General features: G+C 39.3%; 1 protein-coding gene across 1 annotated transcript in view; it reads right to left on the bottom strand.

Annotated features, from left to right (window-relative positions):
• HELB (DNA helicase B) overlaps positions 1-18,767 on the bottom strand; it is a 30,347-nt gene extending 11,580 nt beyond the window's left edge. The window contains exons 1-10 of the mRNA XM_028110905.2: positions 18,581-18,767; positions 16,741-17,151; positions 15,254-15,423; positions 12,343-13,221; positions 9,456-9,633; positions 8,180-8,321; positions 6,039-6,193; positions 2,793-2,874; positions 1,979-2,038; positions 584-812 (exon numbers count right to left, since the gene is read on the bottom strand). Coding sequence (XP_027966706.1) covers positions 584-812; positions 1,979-2,038; positions 2,793-2,874; positions 6,039-6,193; positions 8,180-8,321; positions 9,456-9,633; positions 12,343-13,221; positions 15,254-15,423; positions 16,741-17,151; positions 18,581-18,767 — 2,493 coding nt within the window. The remainder of the gene's footprint in view (positions 1-583; positions 813-1,978; positions 2,039-2,792; positions 2,875-6,038; positions 6,194-8,179; positions 8,322-9,455; positions 9,634-12,342; positions 13,222-15,253; positions 15,424-16,740; positions 17,152-18,580) is intronic.
• Positions 18,768-21,846: the final 3,079 nt, after the last annotated feature.

Below are 21,846 nucleotides of genomic sequence, written 5' to 3'. Positions count from 1 at the left end.
ACTCTCTGGAAAACAGACAGTGTTATCTGACTTATTCTGAAGTCTACACATTTCACTTCTTGCACTGACTATGTAAATCTGCATATACTCTTTGCAAAAAGTTTATTTTTCCTCACAGCTTGTAAATAACCTCCAAGTGAAAGAGGGCATTTATACAATGAGAACAAATTCAAGGAAACTTCTCTTGTTTCTATAGTTAAACAGCAACCAAGGAGATGATGCTTTGCAAAATACAGTAAGTGTGTCACTTTTGCCTTATTTTTGTTACCCAAGCTCTTCGAACTTATTAAAAATACGTTTCTTCACAAAGTCTTCCAGAAAAATGTAAGAGAAAGAAACATGTCCCAACTCATTTCATGAAGCCAGCATTATTACTCTGACACCAAAACCAGACAAGACATTACTAGATAACTACAAACCAATATCCCTCATAAACATGAATGCAAAAACACTTAGCAAAAAATTATGGAAGAATGTCAACTCTGATATGATTAGATTCTGAATCAAACCTAGGGCAATTAAAAAAAAAACACCTATCTCTAATAGATAAAAAGGAAGGTACTATTTTTCTGTTGTCAGTTACCTTTGTTATAAAAAATATTTCTCCATTGCAGAGTCGAATATCATTTTCAAAGTCATGCTTATTTTTAGCAAAACCATGAGGAGTACCATTAAAGTCTTCACCACTGGCCTCTCGTTCATTACTTTCCTGACTGGGAGAGGTACGTCCAGGGAGTAACTCTGAGAGATATGCATTCCTGGTACAACAAATTTTATCACCAACTCCAAACTGAAGTCTATTCCGATGGTCTCTGGGTCAGAAAATGAGAATACATCATCAAGGTTTGGAAAACCTCAATTTCATTTTGTTTAAGCATTAACCCCCACTCAGAATGATTTCCACACTCTCTTTGCTTCACTTTTTTCTCCAAATGTCAACAAGAAATCAGGCTCCCACGGTCATGGTCTGATTACCTAGCCCCTCTGTGGCACCTCAAACCCGAAGATATAGCCCAGCCAAATATTTTCCCAAATTAGAAATCTTGGCATAAATGCTGACATCTCTCTTGTCCTCTATATTCTAAAAGTTGCTCAAAATCTTATTGAGCCTACCTTTTAAATTCATCCTCTCCTCTCCAGTCTCTCCTATCACTACCCTATTTCACGTCTTACCCCACGTACACATATTTCTAGTCTAATAATTATGACCTCATATCAGAAGAGGAGCAGCAAATAAAACGCTGGCAATATACCTGTTACTGAGCTAAGTCCTTTAGAGATATTATTTCATTTCATCCTCACTACAACTCCATGAGGGAAATGCTGCGTTGGTATCCTCTTTTTACATATATGGAAAAGCGAAACTGCCTGCCAAGATCAGAGTCACTGGGACACAGACTGGATGAGTTCCCGCTGGTGCTTTCTAAGCCTTTGTGAGGCTACCTAAGGTGGTTTTCGTGTGTGTCTTCCCTCAACAGACAGGGAGCTCCTCCTGGAACTGCCACATCTCTAATTTCTCTGCACTTAATAAATACTAGGTGTTGATAAATGCAAGAGAAGTGAGTTAATTCTTCCTGTGTGTAAACAGAGCCACTTTTCCACACTTATATTTCACGGATAGATGTCCACTAAGGTGCTCTCTGCGGGCATCCTGTTGCTAAGGTTCTTGGACACACCTACGTACATATTCTATTTGGAAAACATTCTGAATTCCCCACACTCATCTTGGAGAAGCTGGAGGTTGCCAACTTGAAAACCACAAGGAAAACTGTATTCCTTTTTGCTTATTACACTGATTGCCACAACAGTCAGTTCTTAAACATACATATTATATTTAGTTGAAGAGATCATTTGACTTCACAAATGAGAATAAAAAAGATTTTAAATATGTGGCTACAGTGATAAATGTCAAAAACAAATAAAAGGACAGTGAATAAAGGAAGGACTGTCCTGGAGCTTTCCAATCTTTAGTGCTCACTTGATTAGGTGGCCCGTGTAGTGCTTGCAACAGCAGGCGTTGATGACGTCACAGTCTTGCCTGAAACACATGAATAAGCAAGAAGCAAGGGTTACCTTAATGGTATCTGTTTTGTGCTTATTCCTGTTACCAACGATGACAATGTACTACACGCTATAAAAGGTTTCCAGGAATCTCTCCAGGAAAAAAGCATTTTGTAATCTTTATCTTTTCTTTTTATAAAAAGAAAAAGAATTTTTAAAGTAATTTCTATACCCATTGTGGGGCTTGAATTCACAACCCTGAGATCAAGAGTCCCACGCTCCCATGACTGAGCCATCCAAGTGCCTCTGTAATTTTTATCTTAATGTAAACCTTTGTTCCACCCAGATTTCATGGGAGTTTCCAAATATAGTATTTGGTAGAAAGAGCCCTATTTATTTTGTTTAACATTTTATTTATTTATTTTGAGAGAAAGACAGTGCAAGTGGGGAGAGGGGCAGAGAGAGAGAGAGAGAGAGGGAGAGAGAGAATCCCAAGCAGGCTCCATGTTCAGCGCTCAGCGCAGAGCCTGATGCGGACTGCACCCCACAACCCCGAGATCATGACCTGAACCAAAATCGAGTCAGATGCTTAACTGACTGAGCCATGTAGGTGCCCTGAAAGACCCCTGTTTAAAAACTGCCCTCTGCCATGTCTAACAAAGAAATACCTCAAAATTAGAGAGAGAATTAGCAGTGATAAATGATGAGAGTCTCCCATTTAAACAGCATCTATATAAGTCACAAGATTTAAAAGCCAGACTAAGAACATTAAAATGCTGTAAATGCTTTACCTTCTAAAGGCAATAAACTGGGATGTTTGTGCATCTTGTAGGTCATTTTCTTTGAGTAAGGTTCTAACTGCAGAATATAAATCTGGTAATTCAAGAGAAAAAAAGTTAACACAGAAAAGCACCAAATGACAACATTGTTTTGACAGAGCAACTAACTCAGAATTCCTGCTAAGGGAGCTCCGGGAAATGGAATACAAGTTGGCCATGGGAACATCAACCTCATTTGCTACAGCAGCCAGAGCACCAGAAGAGAGAGCGACGATGGTTCCAGAAGGCCTGTCCTCAAGAGGGACGTCAACCACTAGCCAGGACAGCTCCTAATCTGTAACACAACCACTCACCACTGATGGGTAGTGAATGCTGAATTTAAAATATGAGCCAGAGGACCAACCATGTAACAGAATCCCTGTAAGGTAAGACTCTTTTCTGTTTGAAGTTCTGGCGGTAGCTGAATTATAATTTGGGGATCTCTATGCTTTGCACATGTTATTTCACTGAATCTAATCTTCACAACATTCACAGGAGGCAGGCAGTAGATCCAAGGTTGATATTGAATATAAAATATTGAGACACTTCCATGAAGGATGGAGAACAGCTACTCCCAAAATGCCGCAATGCCCCACCCCCACCCCAACCATGTGTTTGCTACCCCCAGGACCCCCAGGCCTCCCCATGATCCAGCAACTAAAAGATTAACCCTGGCATAGGGGGCACGCATCCCAAGAGTGGCCGCACCTAACCAGCTATGAAATAGTTTGACCACAAACATCGATTATATTCTAGATATAAATGTGAAGCTGAGGCTCTTGGAAGTAAAGTCATTTTCCAAATGGCGAAGGGTGGCTGGCCTCCCTTTTAGACCTCAGATCACTGGCAATGAGGACATCCCACTTATAACCTCCCTCAAAGCGCTGAGAAGTAGACTTCCTCTAATCTGTCTTACCAAAAGTACAAAACAGTGAACATTTCTCATGAGAGAGAGAGAGAAGATATAAAAATTTGGGTAAGAGCATTTTAGGCTTTTGTGCCTTCCCCTTGTAGCAGATGAATCACAGGGGAATGAAAAAGCCCAGGCCTCATGATGCCCTGCTCTAGGAAGACTAAATTAGTTGCTTACTGAGCCCTCCATCATTCAGATGAAGGGAAGATTCTCACTAAAATACGGCCATTCAGCTCACCCCAGCCAACCCCTGGCCTGTCAGAGCAGGAATTTCCAAAGGTCTCACAGGATATTGTTTTCCTTTACACGTATGAGATCGTGCTGTTCTGCTCTTGCTCTCTTCATTCTCTGGACATCTTACAGATCAATATGTACACTGTATTTCACTGATTCTAAGATACACATTTTTCTCACACTTCAGCATCTCTGAAGTTCTAGCCCCGCTATGAAGCCTGTCTTCGGTCTTTGTACTTTGTAATAACAGGAATAATTTACTCAGTAACTTAATTATTAATGGGAAAGTACTATATGCCTCTCTCTAAGGAATATTTATTTAGTTCTCTTGAAGAAGGGACTAATTTTCTAGCTGAAGGTTGTAGTTGAGATGGAAAAACAGCATCAGCTGAGCTCTGCTGCCATTCTGAAACAGAGCACTCTGTTTCTTAAAGTATACTCTCAATATCATAAAGAATGGGCACCAGAAATAAAACCAACCATATTTTAGGTAGATCTAAATGGAATGGCAAGGAGGGCACATTCCTTAACCGGCTAAGTTTCATCTTTTTCATCTGTACTAGTGCGTACTCTTAACTAAGCTGTTGTCAGAATAAATATCACCTATTAATTATTCACAATATACTTAATAAAAAATCACAAGGCAATGTGCAGCTTATAATCCCATTTCCAGAAGGCAGAAATAAATATGTTTGTGTATGAATATAATAAGGCTTAAAAGGATCAACACCAAACTTACTACATAGTAAGAGTAATGGATGAGTAAGAGTAATAGTATGCAACCTTTTGGGGGTTGCCTTGGGGGAAATGGAGAGGAAGAAAACAGGGAAATATTCATTTTCATGTCAGACATTCCTGATTATTTGACCTTTTTTTTAGGGATAGAAATTATTTCTACAATCATAAAAGGGCATTTATAGAATACTATGTATTATATGATCCCATTTCAAAAGAGAAAAAAATTATTATAACATGTGAATGGACCCCAACCCAAGGCAACTGCGACTATGACCCACAAAGCAGGAGAGGCTTACACATAAAGCAGTACGTCACTTAATTTCACACTGGAGTGAAGGTCACTAAGTAGTTAGGATATACCCTTAAGAATGATGACCACAATATATTCTCAGTAATAATCATTTAAATCTTCACGAATTCAATTTTGAGTAAACCATTACTCTATTTAAAAAAGTTTGCTAAGTATGTTTAGAATACACATAAAGATCAAAAGGTTTAATCAATTTGTAATAGATCATTTCATACTGTTCACAAAAAACTAACAGTTTTATAGCACCTCAAAATGGATGAGTGCCCTCAACCCTCACAACAGCTCCACAGGCAGTGACCTATGAATCCCATTTTACAAATGGTTAAGTGATGTGACATGGGTCATACACGTAAGGGAAAAGACTCCGTGCTCTTTTTGACCCTATTATGTTGTCACCCTAAGACCCCTAATTAGAAGCAATGCCTGTCCATTTTATAAGAAACAGAAAGAACTAGTAGGAACTCAACTTGGCAACAGTTTGACCAATATTTTTGGTTCACAAATGTACCCAAAATAGCAAATGTAATTTCCAATTGCTATACAAGAAAATCTTCATTAATTAGGATATGGTTTCTCCTGAATGAACTTGGATTCCTGGGGCTTTGCTTCATTTTAAACTAATCATCTACATCCATCTATTCACTCAATAAATACTTACTAAGCCCTTAGTGTGTATGTGTCAAGAGCTTACTTCTTGGGGATGTATGTGTGCAATGTGTGTGTTTATTGTGTGTGTTTATATTGTGTCATTAGTCCTTCCAAATTCCTTCCAGAGCATGATGTTATACATATGATCTGTTAAGGCAGATCTGGTTACATATGTTGGGCTGGGAGAGCTTACTTCTTTACCAAATTCTAAGGTACTCTGCATCTGATGATGAATAAATAGTTTATTTATTTCAGTGCCTAAATTTTCTACTAGCAATATTTATCTTTACCATCAAATAAAATTACAACTAGTCATTTAGTAAGTATATTATAAAACGGAAATTGTAACCCTACATAAAAAGAAGTTTATACTTACAAGAGTGAGGATCATTTTCCGATAACTGAGAGCTGGCATCCTCTTCTGGGAGTCTGATAAAAATAAATGTTTTATCTTGTATTGAGGCAGGGAGTGTTAGCTTATCAGAGATATTCAGCTCTGCATCAAATATTGGAAATTGGCGTCTTGAGATTCTTAAGTGAAGATAAAATAACACAGCAAGAACATCAGTATCCAAAAATGTGTCTTCATATATCATCAGAGATAATGTCATTACAATAACTAATACTGCTAATAGATAATAAATAAGATGAAAAGGCATTATAGGCATTATAATTAGTAAATGAGTTATAAAATAGAATTAGCAAGACCATAATGTTGCACTTACCAATCAGTCCCCTACCCCTAGCAAATTAAAAGCATTAGAAAAAACTGCCAGGGAATTTACCGTTCTGAGAACTTGAGCTACTCTCCTCCAGACCAGGAAAGAACTATTCAGGGTAGGTACTACCCTCATTTCACAGGTGAGCAGCATGAGGCTTACGCAACTGCAGTGGGTTGCCCACGGCCACAGAGGTAGAAAGCAGAGGAGCTAGGAGGCAAATCTGGGCCCTTCTGGCTCCATAAGCCCTTTCTATTTCAGTGAATCTGGACTCTTTAGGGCCTTTTTCATAGGCTTACATCACACTCTTTTTCTCCTTTCTTTTGTGTGTATCATACATGTATCTGCCATTTTCTCAGTTGAACCAAATAGCCACATCTTCTCTTTGCTTCTATGCCCTCAACCTTCTTTTGTTCTTTTATTTCCTAAGACTAGCAAATCCTCTCAGAAAACAGAGCATGGGGCAGGTGCCTTATCATAACAGAGTCTCTCCTTGGTTATCTGGAAGAAGACCAACTCCCTGAAAAGACCTAATGGCAACCTGGCTATCAAAGCTAGTGGTACCCTACTGTCATCTTCAATCCTTCCCCACAGGGTTGAAAGGGAGGAAAGGGAAGAAGGCTGTCCTTGCTGAAATATCCCAGATCCAATTCTGGGGATGCTGAGAATCACCATGGATTTCCTGTTTTGCTTCTGACCCATAACATGAAACACATGTCTAACTCTAGGAGTCCTTCCCTGCTATCACTAGGATCCTTGTGACATTAAATATTTGGTGATGACAAGAAGGAATGATGAAAGCAGCACAGCTCAAATGACATCAAAAGGGTTAATAAAAGGAATTCCTAAGTTTCAGATAAAACTGACTTCTGAGAAATCTAATGTGCTTTAGATTCTTCTGAGATTTTCAGACTTTAAAGTGACCAATCATCTACCAACCTCCCCCAAAAGAGGTGGCCTTTAGGTAGGAGCAGGAGGGTTAGACAAAAAGAATATTACACATCCAACTGCATTCTTTTGCTTAATGTTTTAATATGAACCTACAACATCCTACCCTATCCCTGTCAGTCCTTCCTATACTCCTACAATCCTATCCAGGGCAGACAGGGGCATAGAGAAAGGACATTCTGAATGTTCTAATTTCTGCTGAATCCAACCAAGAAAGTCTGAACAACAAAAACAACATTTCCTAAAAGAATGTCAAAAAACAAAGATAAATTTTGGCCCGATGAATAAAAGAGTCTCTTAGAGTGATCCTCTAATTACACTCTAAAGGCATATGCAAAAATTAAGGGGAAAGAAGGATTCTTTTCTACACTAAGGGGAGTAATATGCCATGGGTGCCACCAGGATTCATCAAGGAATAAAATACCATATTCCCTTTTTTGGGGGGAGGCTTGGGGCTCCCCTTACAAAAATTACAGGATAATTCTTCCTCATTCTCCCTTGAACTCTAATGAACTCATTCCCAACTCTCTGTTTCTCTTAGGCTTATTCTAGGCTTTAAGCTTGATGCAACTTTAATTCACATATATACTTTTTAAATCAGGAAAACACATTCACTCTTAAATGTCAATAATAATTCATGCTGGACCAGTAATGAAAAACATTACCTTTGTTTTTCTAACTGTGGGGCAAGAGGTCGATATATACCTGAAGGCTAGAATAAGTTTGCTAGAAGGGCACAGGAAATGTACTGCACTTAACTGTCCTAATTCAAAAGCTAATAGATATTTTTTTTTTACTTTTTATTTCTAATACAACAGAGAGAAAATGCAAAATATTCATTATACTATACCTTGTGGCATTGTTGACAATTAGCTCAGATTCTGCTCTATGGTTTTTCTTTAGTTCAATAGCACAATTTCTTGACTTAAGAGTCTCAAAAAGATCTATCAGCAAGTTACCAGGTTCGATGCTGGGCAACTGTCTAATATCACCTAAAAGGAGAATAAGATACAGCAGGTCTTCAGTGAGAGGGTTCCTGAAATTTAGAAGTTGTTTTTATTTCTCCCTACTGATATATGCTATGATTATAAAGATTTATTCTAAGAAAAAAGCCCCCCCAAAATTACTTAAGAACAGTAACTCTTTAAAAATATTTAACAACATCAAAGCAGTCAAAGTAAACAGTATGAGATATAAATAACAGTGATAACACAGTAAGGTACAATCTGAATTGAACTTCCTTCATACCTACAACCCCAGGCAAACTGTGTAGGGGCATATATTTTAGAGAAAAACAGGCCTTAGAATCTTAGGTATATGGTATTCAGTCACCTACTCAGTCTTGCTCAAGGTCTTAGTAGACCTGGAAGAATCTATGGCCTCAAATAAATAAAATAAACATATAAAATACAAAATAAACAAACCCAACATATTTGATAATAGATAAATTCCTGTAATATAATGATAATGTTTGGCTCTATTGGAAATCTGAAACAAACCAACCCTGGAGTGAAAAAAAATCAACTCTTTTCTCAGTGGAAACTGGGGGAATGCTTAAGCCATTAACAGAATCAAATGTTTACAGCACATCCTCAAAGACCTAAGAGAATTATTTGTATACAATTTGATTCTTACAATATGATTCTCTATGAAATCATAGTCCACAGACCAGTAGTACCCAACAGAATCTAACTAAATCTCACCAGAATGGGAAAGGATTTAAGAGGCTACTGATCTCTAATTTATTAGCTGAAAATCATAAATTCACTCCTAAGTGGTCTATAATTCAGACTTTTTATTATTTCCAAATGATCTGCATGATTACTTACTCTAAGTGTGTGGCGTTTTTACCATTTTAACAGTCATCATTTAGGTGACTAGCAGTAACCCATTACAACTCATTTCATTTCGCGGCCTGGTCTGCTAATATCCTCGCCCAAATGGAGAATCATCCAAGCTGATAGAGGGAGAGGTCAGACTGAACTCAGGGGGGCTGGAGTGTGGGCTCTGAGAAACGGCTTCCCACCTATAGGATATGGATACTAAACCAGTGAAATGGTGTAAGCAACCTACCAACTGCAATGCTTTGAACTAAACAATTAGGATTCCGACAATATTTAACTTACCAAGGATAATAAGCTTAGAAAGTCTGGAGTGCTCACACAATAACTTTAAAACCGATTTGAAGATTCTGACAGATACCAAACTCCCTTCATCCACAACCAGAACTCTAACTGAAGAAAATTTCCATGGACGGTTATTGGCCAGGCTTTTTTTCTCCCATAAATAAAAGCTATAATTGACCTGCAAGCAAAGTATGGCATCTTTAAATTCAAGTTATAAATTTTACAAAACAAAATCTTAACAACCCATGTTATTTTAAAACAAAACTCTTAAATGGGGGAGGGAGGGAGGGTGTAGGTAAAGCCACATAGGGAAACAGCCTAAAGAACTAGAGAACACAAAAGTTCAAACTTCTTAAAACCCTAAAGGGATGGATACACAGAAAAGATAGATCAAATAAATCTAAAAATAAAAAAAGATCAAATAGTTTTTAAAAAATGTTTCTTAATAAGTACTACGTGTGTTTACTGTAACAAGCTTCACACACAGCACTATTGCACCGCCAAATAAATAAATAAAAAAATCTTAAAAAATAAACAAATAAATAAATAAAATAAAAATACAGATGAGGAGAAAAATTTGGAAAATAAAACCAGACATTAAATATTTTGGTATACATCATTCCCAAAATGTTTCTATGTTGTAAGTATGCATGTATACACTATATACATACACAGATTTCTTAAATGGTATCATATCTTTTTAAAATTTTTCTACTGAAGCTAGATTCAACATGTCTATTAAGTAAAAGCCTTCATGTTTTCCACCCAAATGCACCAATTCCCTTCAGCAAAACCCCCATTCTCTCAATGGCCTTGTCTCAAAAGAACATCTGAATCACTGCTAACTGCTGCCTTTGATTTTATATATTCAATTAGTTATCTTAGAAATGCCTGGTTGACACTTTCCACTATGTTTTTAGTGCTACCAACTCAATACAGGCCCCACCTATGAGCCTAGATTATTCCCACAGCCTTACAACCACCTTCCCCTACACGCTAACCCAAAATGGGATTGCCAGATAAAATATATGAATTTCAGATAAACAATAAATAACATTTTAGTGTAAGTATGTTTTGTTTTGTTGAAGATTTTATTTGTTTGACAGAGAGAGGTAGCGAGAGCAGGAACACAAGCAGGGGGAGTGGGAGAGGGAGAAGCAGGCTTCCCGCAGAGCAGGAAGCCCGATGTGGGGCTCGATCCCAGGACCCTGAGATCATGACCTGAGCCAAAGGCAGACACTTCACGACTGAGCCATCCAGGTGCACCAGTGCAAGTATGTTTGATGTAATATTTGGCGCACACACACACACACACACAATTTTACTTTCATCTGCTCCATGTGGTTACCGGGTAACCCTAGCCCAAGGATGATAAATAAATGGCATAAGTGCCACATCAGTGCCTTTCCTTTGGCCCTACACTCTCTTCTGATCCTAAATGTGGCTTCAGAAATATTCTCCCAGCATCCCAAGCAGATATTAAGATACTACCCATTGCTCAGAGTTGGAACATAAGATGAAACTTAGTAATAATGCCTCTCCAGCTCTCCTCTTCTAAGCCAACCCTTCAGTCTAATCAGATGTGAAGTCGTAATGGGAAAAATCATAAACTGATCAGAAGTCCCTGCCATGAGTGAGCTACATTGAACTTCTCTAGAGTTATGTTCACTCGTATGACAAATACAGGTGATGCACGATGTCATTTCTGAGGTGGCTCATGGCTCTGTGATTCTCTCTCTCTTGCTTAGGATCCTAAATGGCTCCCCAGTAAGCCCAGTCCAAAGAAGCCCAGCTTCTTTGTTAGATATGCAGAAAGAGCAACGAGAGGGGAGGTCACAAATCTGAATCCTAGCTCCACACCTGGTTACGATCTTGGGCAAGCCATTGAATTCCCCAAATTTCAACTGGTTCTGCTGTAAAATGGAGATGATATGGCTTACTCACTTCACTGGTTTATCAAGGATTTAATGGGATACTTTGCAAACTTGAAAGTTCAAGTTCCCAGTCTAAACCAAATTCAATTTCCATTATTTTATAATACACAGAATTCATTCTGATCAACGCCATCACCTCAAAACCATCTCTACACCCTATGATCATTCTCCTCAATGCCTGTGGAAAGGCCTTCCCCCGAAATAAAATGTCCGTCTCCTCACCTGAGCCTCTCTGTCCTTTATAGTCCAAGTCAATGATTACTGCCTTCAGAAATCTTCCAACAACTGAGTTTCTTGATCTATGAAATGGCAGGTCAGACCTAGAAAAACCTCTCCAGTTCTTTACAAGTTCAAAATGTCATGACTTCTAACTACAGCCAAACTGTTTTTCAAGCATATCGATTCATTCGAAAATTGTATTACATGACTGTTGGCCAGGCATTGTTGTGGGTAAAGGAGATAAAAAACTGAACCAGATGATCAAAGTCTTCACTTCTATGGAGTTTTCCTTCTATATAATAGAATAAAACCTTTTCCTTCCCACACAGATGCTTCTCAAATAAGGTCTGGGGATGGTAACATGCTTGTAACCAGTCCCATCCCAACCCAGAATAAAGCTTGTACCAGAATCTAAATGAACTACGTCATGAAGCATACACTTCAGTATGGCTGACTTCTTTTCCATAGTAAGACTTCCTCAATGAAAGAAGCAGTCTACTGATTGACTTTCCAGCACCACCAGCTCCTTCCTCCCGGCAAACTGGTCCCAGTTTACAGACCGGCTGCTCTGCGGGGCACTGATCTCAATGTTCAGCGACTACAAAGCAGGGATCCCTAGGACATTCAATAAATACCTACTGTCATCAGGAAGAAATAAAAAATAAACTCACAAAATCAAGCCCGTCTTTCAGGCAAATGTTTTCTCTGTAGAAAAAAACTGGAAAAAGTTTTACCTGACACAGCGTATAAGCGTTAAAACCAGTTTTCTCTCGCAATAAGCCAGCCGCTTTCCCCGTTGGTGCTGTCAGTAACACCTCTATTGCCTTGTCTGCCTTCGGGAGGCTTTGCTCGGTAAAGGTGATCCATTCTTCTGAGACATCCTGGTCTTGTTCAAAATCCTCACAAGCTTTTTTTACCTCTCTTTCTTCCAACTGCTCCATATGCTTAAAAAGATGGCTAACAATGGTGGTCTTCCCACAACCGCCTTTCCCACTGATGACCGTCACAGCGTTGGAGCAAACCATTTCCAAAGCAGCCACCTGATCCTGATCCAGGTGAGCTTCACTTATTTCTACATTCACTTCACTTTCACCGTTACTCCAAACATGGTCACCACTGTCCTGCCGGTCCAGAACAGCCACAGGATTTTCTAAACCCGTTTCATCCAGTTGACTTTCATTCAGTGTCTCGTCGCTTTCTGAATTCTCAGGTTTTGTGGTGTGAATTAACGCAAGCACCCTCTTGACATCGACATGTAAATGCCATGGAGGCCTCGTCATCAGGTCACATATTGAAGAGGCAATGCCTCGCTCAGCCTGGTAAAGGTCATAAAGAAAGACACAGCCCTTCTCGTATGTCACCACACCGATGTCCTTTAAAAACTTCAGAGACTGCCAAGCATCTTGGAAGGACATATGGTCTGACAACTTAGAAGTTAAGTCAGCTTCTTCAATGCACGTGTGCCCTTGGTCTCGACATATGTGCCTCAGTTCCGAATATATTATTAATGCATTCTTCTCCAAATCACTCATCAACTGGAGAAGAGACTTGCACTGACAAAATGATGCCCAACTCGCCTCACACTGCAAAAACTTCAGTTCTGTGTAGGTTATCTTTAAGAAAATAAAGTTCAAGTTGCTTTATAAAAATTATAAATGTTGATGACTATTATCAGAATTACATAAAAATATGTTATTTGTTAATAACTGCTTAAGTCCCAGAGGACATGTATATCAACTAAATTCAGAGAAAAAACTGGGTACCTAATACATCACCAAGTTTTTGCTGTACTGTGGTTAAAGATCTATATAAATTTTTTATTAAAATTGTATTTTCTCAAAACAATACACATACAGTTTTCAAAGTCAAATAACACTATGAAGCTTATCGCAAGACAGGAATCCCCTGACTCACCCTTTCCATGCCTTATAAAGTCAACACTGTTCTAAGTACTGTTTATACTACCCTTTTTTTCCCTAATTTTCGATATTTAATATTAACTCCCTCCTAGGGGAAGTCTTTCTCTACAGAAGCTCTCTCTCTTTTATACCATCACCTCCACATCTGCTTCTCCTCTTCCCATCTTTGAAAAAAAGTTATAGTATACATCTGATTAATCAATTTTCAGTAAATCATTGTTAAATAGGATTCACAGCTGAGGACAGGCTATACTACAATTATATTAACTTTTGTGTCAAACTCTTGTGTGTATAGTAAAGTTGGTGACTGCCTCAGTTTCTTGGCTTGTTTAGGTTCCTACGTGCCTCTCCACAATTCTGCCCAAACTCTACTGGAGAGACACAGAACTTCCTTCACCAAGATCCACTCAGAAGGTTCTCCATCGACTCCATTTTTTTTCTTTTTCATGGAGACATCCCTCCTGGAGCCCTCCATACATTTTATGGGCTAAAATGTGTCCCCCCAAAATTCGTATGTTGAAATCCTAACCTGCTAGCATGTCAAAATGTGGCCATATTTGGAGATATGGTCTTTAAACAGGTAATTAAGTGCAAATGAGGTCATTGGCCCTAATCCAGTATGACTGGTGTCCTTTTAAGAAGGGAGATTACAACAGACAGGCACAAAAGGAAGACAACGTGAAGACCCAGGGAGAAGGGTCTTCTCACAACCATGTACAAGCTAAGGAGGACTCAGAAGAAACCAACCAACCAACACCTTGATTTTGGACTTAGAGCCTCCTGAACCGTGATAAGATAAATTTCTATTGTTTAAGCTACCCAGACTATGGCATGAAGCACAGACTTAGAGGGTTGGCAGCCCCAGCCATCTAATACCTCAGTAATGGTCTATATTCTTGATGGTGGCTTCCACACTGAATAGTAGGACTTCAAGTTTCCTGTTCCCACTTGAGTCCCAGAATGTGCATTGCTCTGCCTCTCTTCTCTACTGAATATATATAAGAATCTAATGTTCCAATGAATTTCATTTTGCAAAACATACTGAAATCATCATCATTTTATGTAGGAAACAAATTCATTATTCCTGCATTTCTCAAATTGGGGGGAAGGGGTTCGGTAAGCATCCTTGGGTATCCAAGAATTATCTCAGAATTTTTAAATTGTATTTTCATTTGGAAAACCACCCATAACCAAACACTGCCAACAGTTAAGTGCCGAGTTTGGTTTCCAACATCATTGAAGCCTCATAGTGCCACGCCTACTCTTGGCCTCTAATGATAAGAACAGAGGTGGATTCACACGTAAGTGATATTATTGTGCCAAATAAAAATTCCAATAGTATCATGATGTACCACACGAATAATGAAAGTTTTCAGAAGTTCAAATGGGAAAGTGAGGGATTAAAATGGATTTGCCAAATTCATAAGAACGTTTGTCTTCAATGAGATCTATATTCACATTGCAAATGGCCATTTAGTTACCAAAGAGATGTTTCCCATTAAATTAAGTTATATAATTAAATTATTGACAATTACAATGTCATCAATTTACTGCATAAGAGCTATAGGTATAAGAAGTTTATAGTTGGTTCTAACACTAAAAGAAAAATCAACATTGAGGTCATATGAATTTTTTTCCTTTGAAAGAGATGCAAAAATTGTCAAGTTTGAGAAATCTTCCCTCACACAGGATTTCTAAGTGGTGAGTAAATAAATGTCTTACTTACTTTACTAAATCCAAGTTTCCATGGATGTGTACCTAACATCTCTTCTAGGTCTCCCAACACCTCCTTAGAACCTGAGCTTAAGAGCCATTTAAAGTGTCGAGGCAGAAGAACTGGAAGGAATTCCATTACTTTTGGGAACTGCAAAGCTGTCATGACACTTTTAAATGGAGCTACAGGATAATAGAAAAGAACAAATCAAAACATACAAATGAGCTCAAGAACAACTGATGTGATGGACATTCTCCTGGAGCACAACCAGTTCCAAAAATCCAAATCAAAGAGAGACAAATAAATTTACTTTAACCAGCAAGAAAATTGATCGTGTTATAACAACGGATTTTGTACTGAAGCGGTTTTCATTATGTTCTTCAAATGCTTAGACAACCACTTCTTAGCCTTCTGTTTCCTTTTGTGTACAATATAATCAGAGTAAAATTTGTGACTCTGTGATATAAAGATAAATTTAAAGCTAAGCATAAAAAATAAATCATTGACATATTAACCTTTATAATCATTTTTCTGACTGTAATCATGATTCTTTTGTCACTGAAGTCATTCAGTGATGTCCTGCCAAATTTATTTGATATAATTAAGAAATGAAATATTCCATTCATGTGAATGTCGAGATAACAAACCATACTAAAAAATTATTTGATACCATTTTGGACTGAAATCTTTCCAAAATGGAATACTCGTATTCTTACCTTTCTCCTCTGCCTTCTTTTTTTTTTTTTTTCAAGATTCTTTATTTATTTATTGGACAGAGAGAGAGAGAGGGAGAGCACAAGCAGGGGGAGTGGCAGGCAGAGGGAGAGGGAGAAGCAGGCTCGCCGCTGAGCAGGGACTCGATCCCAGGACCCTGGGATCATGACCTAAGCTGAAGGCAGCCGCTTAACCAACTGAACCACACAGGCGCCCCTCTCCTCTGCCTTCTTAAACAGAATAATAATTGGAACTGAGTAGTTAAAAACTGAACTTTTTCTTAATGACTCAAGGTAATCCCATGCACACAAAAGTTAGAGAGAGGAGCGCCTGGGTGGCTCAGTCGTTAAGCATCTGCCTTTGGCTCAGGTCATGGTCCCAGGGTCCTGGGATCGAGCCCCGCATCGGGCTCCCTGCTCGGGCTCCCTGCTTGCCGGGAAGCCTGTTTCTCCCTCCCCCACTCCCCTTGCTTGTGTTCCCTCTCTCACTGTGTCTCTCTCTGTCAAATAAATAAATAAAATCTTAAAAAAAAAAAGAGAGAAACACAGTTTTAGAGCTGGGGAGGAACTGAAAGGGGCTTAAAGATCATCTCACCTAACCTCTCCACCTTAATGATGAGGAACCTGGAAATTATAATGACAAACCCAAAAGCAATAGAAACACATTTTCAAAAACAGATTTTAAAAAAGAACAGTATGCCAAGATACTATAGTGGTGATATCTTAAACACACTAGTCATTAAGTATTTCAATTACAATAAAACTAGATGATAAAATCACACCTACTTGTGTTTTCCACAGGGAGGCACATCTTGTTTTCTGGTAAAGACTCTTCCTGTTCATTCTGTGTAGACTGTTTTTGACCATTCCTTCCAGTTTCCTTTTGGAAAGTTCTTAATGTTTCCCTAAGATTTTCAAAGTTGAGGTTTTTAAAGCTTGATACAGCACTTACCCATGCCAAAAATTTATTTATATAATCACTGGGGAAATTACAGTCTTTAAGAAACAGGGAACAGATGTGTGTTTGATTTGGCGGTGACATATCAGACTGTAAAAAGTAAGATGGAAATCCTTGAACTTGATAGCTCCTTGATCCCACAGGTTTCACTTGCACCTTCACTCGCCACCAAGGACCCGTTACTGGAAAACGTCCAAACACGTCACATTGCTCTTGAGTGTTTTCATCAGAAATTACAACTTTAAAAAAAAAGTTAATTTAAGACATTTTAAAACCTCCTTTTCAATGTTTCACCAAATCTACCACTCTCTTTATTCCCCGCCCCAGCACCCTGTACAGATGTTTATTAGGGTATTTACATTCCACTTACCTGTTTATCAGTCTCTCTCTACTGTGCTATAAGCTATCTAAAATAAGACAATGTTTCACTTGTCCTTGTATTCCAAGAGGTAAGTATGGTACATGGCAAGTCTGCTGTTTGTCTTCTAAAAACAGTCATCTCTCTGCTACTCTGACCTAAGCCAAAAATGACCTTCATGCAATTTCTAAAAAAATGCCATGGTCTCTCCCACCACAGGGCCTTTGCACAAGCTGTTCCATCTGCCTCAAACGTTCTCTTCCTTACTGTTTGCCCCCATTTGCTACAGACCTCTAAATTTAATTGTCGCTTCCTCAGGAAAGTCTTCCCTGAATCTCAAGATTATAACCTCTCATAGCACTACTTATTATTCCTTCTATGAACTAAGTAATATTACAGTTACTTCTGTAATTATTTAAAGAATGTCTATTTAATTCACAAAAGAACAAGCTCCATTAAGGCAGAAACCTCATTATCTTATCTCTCCCGGGTATCCCCCCTGGCAACAAACACCACCATGCTTGGAACAAGGTATCCAGTCACTAATATTTTTAGGATAAATGACTAAACCCTTACAAATACTTGAAAACTTTCTGTCTAAACTTGCGCTGCCCACTCACATGTGACTACTTAAACTTAAATTAATAAAAATTAAACAAAATTTAAAATTCAGCTCTTCAGTTGCACTAGCTGCATTTCACGTTCCCAATAGCCACGTATAGCTGGTGGCTATTGTACTGGACAGCGCAAACATAGAACAGTGCCATCAGCACAGAACATTCTACTGGTCTTACCAGTAAAATTTTCTTAAATATCAGTCACAATGTACACACAACGGGTATTATGTATAGCACAGGAAACTACACAAGCACATCACAGCGTTATTCACACAAAGTTAATGAATCCACAACGCCTTGAGGTGTTTCTTTTGTGTGCGTGTATTTTCTAAGTAGCTGAAAAGTAAATATTTGACTCCAGGCAGGATAGGAAAATAGTTGAAAAGTCTAATTCTGCGTGTGAATACAGGCTCAACATCCAACTGTTCCCTCGACTATAAAATAAAACTACCTCAAAGAGTTGTGAACATCAAATGAGATAATACACGTTGAGCACAAGCTTAACGCACGGTATTACTCAAGTCACTGCTACTGTAATTTATTTATATAATCTTATCCTAAGTAGGATGAAACAGCTAGGCCATCCCAAAAAATGTCTGTTAGCAGCAATCGGGCGCCTGACTTAGGACAAGGCCAGAACGGGAAACACTTCATCCTCCAATCCCATCCCCTCGGGGCAGAGGGTTTCCTCACCGCGGAGGCGCCCCGGGAGGGTGCCCGCCTTTACGCCCCCACTGCACAGCTCCTCGGCATCGACAAACTCCACGTCTTCATCCCCCGCCACGTCCTCCTTCAGCCAGTCATCGTCCTCCTCCACCAAGTCCTTGGCTGGGAGCAAAGGTCCCTGCAGCTCGCGCAAGTGCTGACTCAAAAAAGCCATGCTGTTCCCCTGCAACTCTCCCCGCGCACCCTGCTCCCGGGCAGGGTACACGGCCACGATCAGCCAATCAGCTCCGAAAATTGAGAACTTCCGGGAACGCCCCCACGCAGCCTGCGCGTGCGGAGGGGCGGGGCAGCGGCGAAGCTCCGCCCCAAGGCTCCCGCGGGAGGCGGGGATGAGACTCAGCAGGGGAGGGGATGAGGGCGGAGCGATTTGGGGGTTGGAGAAGAGCGTGCGCGCAAGGCAACCAGACGTGAGGGTCTGAGCGGTGCCAGGTGTTAACCCGCCCGCTGGGCAGCGTCGGGTGTGGCACCCGCAGAACCTCTAGCACCTCCGGAGAGAGAAACGTGAGGGAAGGCCATGTCTAGTGAGCCTAGAGAGCCCAGAAAAGCAAGCCCTCTCCAACACCCTAAAACGAAAACCCAGATGCTCTTCAGGACAACCGGCCACCACCCAAAGCACAGAACAGCGAATCTCCAGTCGGGAGACCCGTTTACTCATGACTGCTTTTGTTCTCCGTTTCCTTAAGGAGTTGAATTTATATCATCAAAGGCTCTTATTCAAGGTACAGTTATCTAGGCACCATTCCATACGCACTCTGTCGAGATCTAGGACAGAGACCCAGGATTCTGTCTTTTTAATGCACGTCCCAGTTGTGTATTTTGATGTTCAGCCAGGTTTGGGAACTGCTGTATTACATGACATTCAAAGTCTTTTTCATCTTTTCCTCTGTGAGAACAAACTGGTCACCCAAGCTTCTTTAAGCTGGACAACTACCTGCTCACAGTGGGGCAAAAAAGCATCTATTTATAGCCGAGAGTATAGAGGGGGACTGGGAAAGGGAAATAGAAGAGAATCACAGTGACTTTAAAAAGTTATTCTGGAGCCATGGTTCCCACACATGCTGGGGATACTATTTGAAAGCCTTGTTACTCTTTGAGGAACACCATAAAGTATATCACTACCTTACTACTTTTATACGGTTTATTATGAAATCACTCTATTAATAGTAAACCCAAAATAACTAAGCAGACACTGTTTGCTAAATCCCAAAGCATTTTATGATAGATTCTAATATACATAAACAACAGCCAGCACCAAAGGTTTAAGAAAAATCTATGGGAGAAAATACTAAAATTGATTTTTCCCTTTGGGTACAAGTATCTCCTTTTGTTGCTTTTAGAAAAACTATGTTGCAGCTCACAAAACACGGGTGTTTCCAAGGATCCTCTATGTGAGCTTGAATTCCTTCCTGAACACTCCCAATGACTACTGTTTCCACCACGACACTGAATCTGCCCTCACACGACTGGTCTCTTTGTTGCTAAATCCAGTGGATACCTTCTTGCCTGTGTCTTACCTCACCTCTCAACGATATTTAACCCTGGTAACTATTTTCTTCTTGTAACACTTTGTTCCCCGGCTTTCATGACTTGTGTTCTCAGGTTTTCCTCCTACCTCTGTAGCCACTGATAGTTTCTTTGGGTTCCTCTGCTGTCCTCTTAAGTACTAGGACTCCCCCGGGTTCCATCCTGAGCACCTCCTCACTCTGTAATCCTCCCCTCAGGCATCTTTCACCTACTCTCTCATCTACACGCTAATGACTCCTAACCTGATCTGCAAACCAGTGCCCACGACCGCCTATTAGATACCACTCCTGGATGGCCCATGGCTACTTCAGACTCAGCGTGTCTCAACTGAAAGGTGTCTGCTGCCCAAATCCAGGTCACTTATGTGTGTCTACAAGGGATGTTCTTGATACCAACTCAGTGATTTGGGCACAAGACTCCAGAAGTTAAGCTGCTGTTGATATAACTCAACTGCCTTCTTCTAAGTAGTGTAGGTGAGGATTCAGGATGGTGAGAACTTTGCTTCTTTACCTATTGTTTCTTCACTTAAAAAAAAAAATGTTAACAATTCTATGTTCCTGAATACCATTTTTACCATTTTTACCCAGTAAGCAACAGTACTCAAATCTGGCTGTGCATCAAAATCATTTGGGATGTTTCTAAAAATGAGATTCCTGGATCTACCCTGAAGGTACATTTCCACAAACACAAAACAACACAGATATGAGGTTATTCATTGTGTAGTGAATTTTGTAGTGGCAAATGACTGGAAACAGCAGAAATATGTTTAAGAGGCTTATTGAATAGACTATGGCATATCCACACAAGGGAATATTCTTCAGTAATTTTAAAAAAGAAAGAAAGAGGAAAATCTCTATGAACTGATAGAGAGTGGTTTCCAAGATCTATTAAATAAGAAAAAGTAAAAACAGTTCACATAGTTTTATTTATGTGTATGTGGGTATGTTTGTTTTGGGGAAAAGGAAGGATGGAAGGAAAGGAAAGGAAAGGAAGGAAGGAAGGAAGGAAGGAAGGAAGGAAGGAAGGAAGGAAGGAAAAGAAACACAGGAGAGATAAACCCAGAAATTAATGAAAATAGTTAGCTCAGGTGCGATGGAAACAAGATAGAGGAGATAAGAATGGGAACAAGATCTCTGAGTTTAACTTTTTATAATGGTTTGACTTCTGAACCATGCACGTTTCATGTATTCAAAAATAAATCAAAAGCAAACCTAAAATTGAACACAAACAAACAAATCAAAGTGTCTCTCGAATGTATAACATAATCTGTCAGGGAAAATAATTACATCAAGTTACTTTTGAATACTTCAAATAAATATTTTAAATTACTCTGACTATATACCTTCAGTAGGGTATATGCTGAGGACAAAAGATCTACAAAGTAATCCTTTTTTTAAAAAAGATTTTATTTATTTATTTGACAGAGAGAGACACAGTGAGAGAGGGAACACAAGCAGGGGGAGTGGGAGAGGGAGAAGCAGTCTTCCCGCGGAGCAGGGTACCTGATTTGGGGCTCAATCCCAGGACCCTTAACAACTGAGTCACCCAGGTGCCCCTCTATAAAGTAATCTTAAACTTCACCACACACTGTGGTTAATGTTAGTTTTAATAATGTTATTATAATTTTGAAATTACATGTTGTAGGATAAAGCAAATAAGAAAATGTCTTTATGTTTCATCAAATGAAGGTTTTTAATGTACATGAAAAG

This window comes from Eumetopias jubatus, unplaced genomic scaffold (genome assembly GCF_037043125.1).
Source record: "Eumetopias jubatus isolate StellerSeaLion01/CBP00866 unplaced genomic scaffold, mEumJub1_p1.0 scaffold_8, whole genome shotgun sequence".
In the NCBI taxonomy this organism is placed as follows: domain Eukaryota; kingdom Metazoa; phylum Chordata; class Mammalia; order Carnivora; family Otariidae; genus Eumetopias; species Eumetopias jubatus.
The sequence above is the reverse complement of the archived record's forward strand: the minus strand, read 5'-3'. Positions and strand labels throughout refer to the sequence as shown.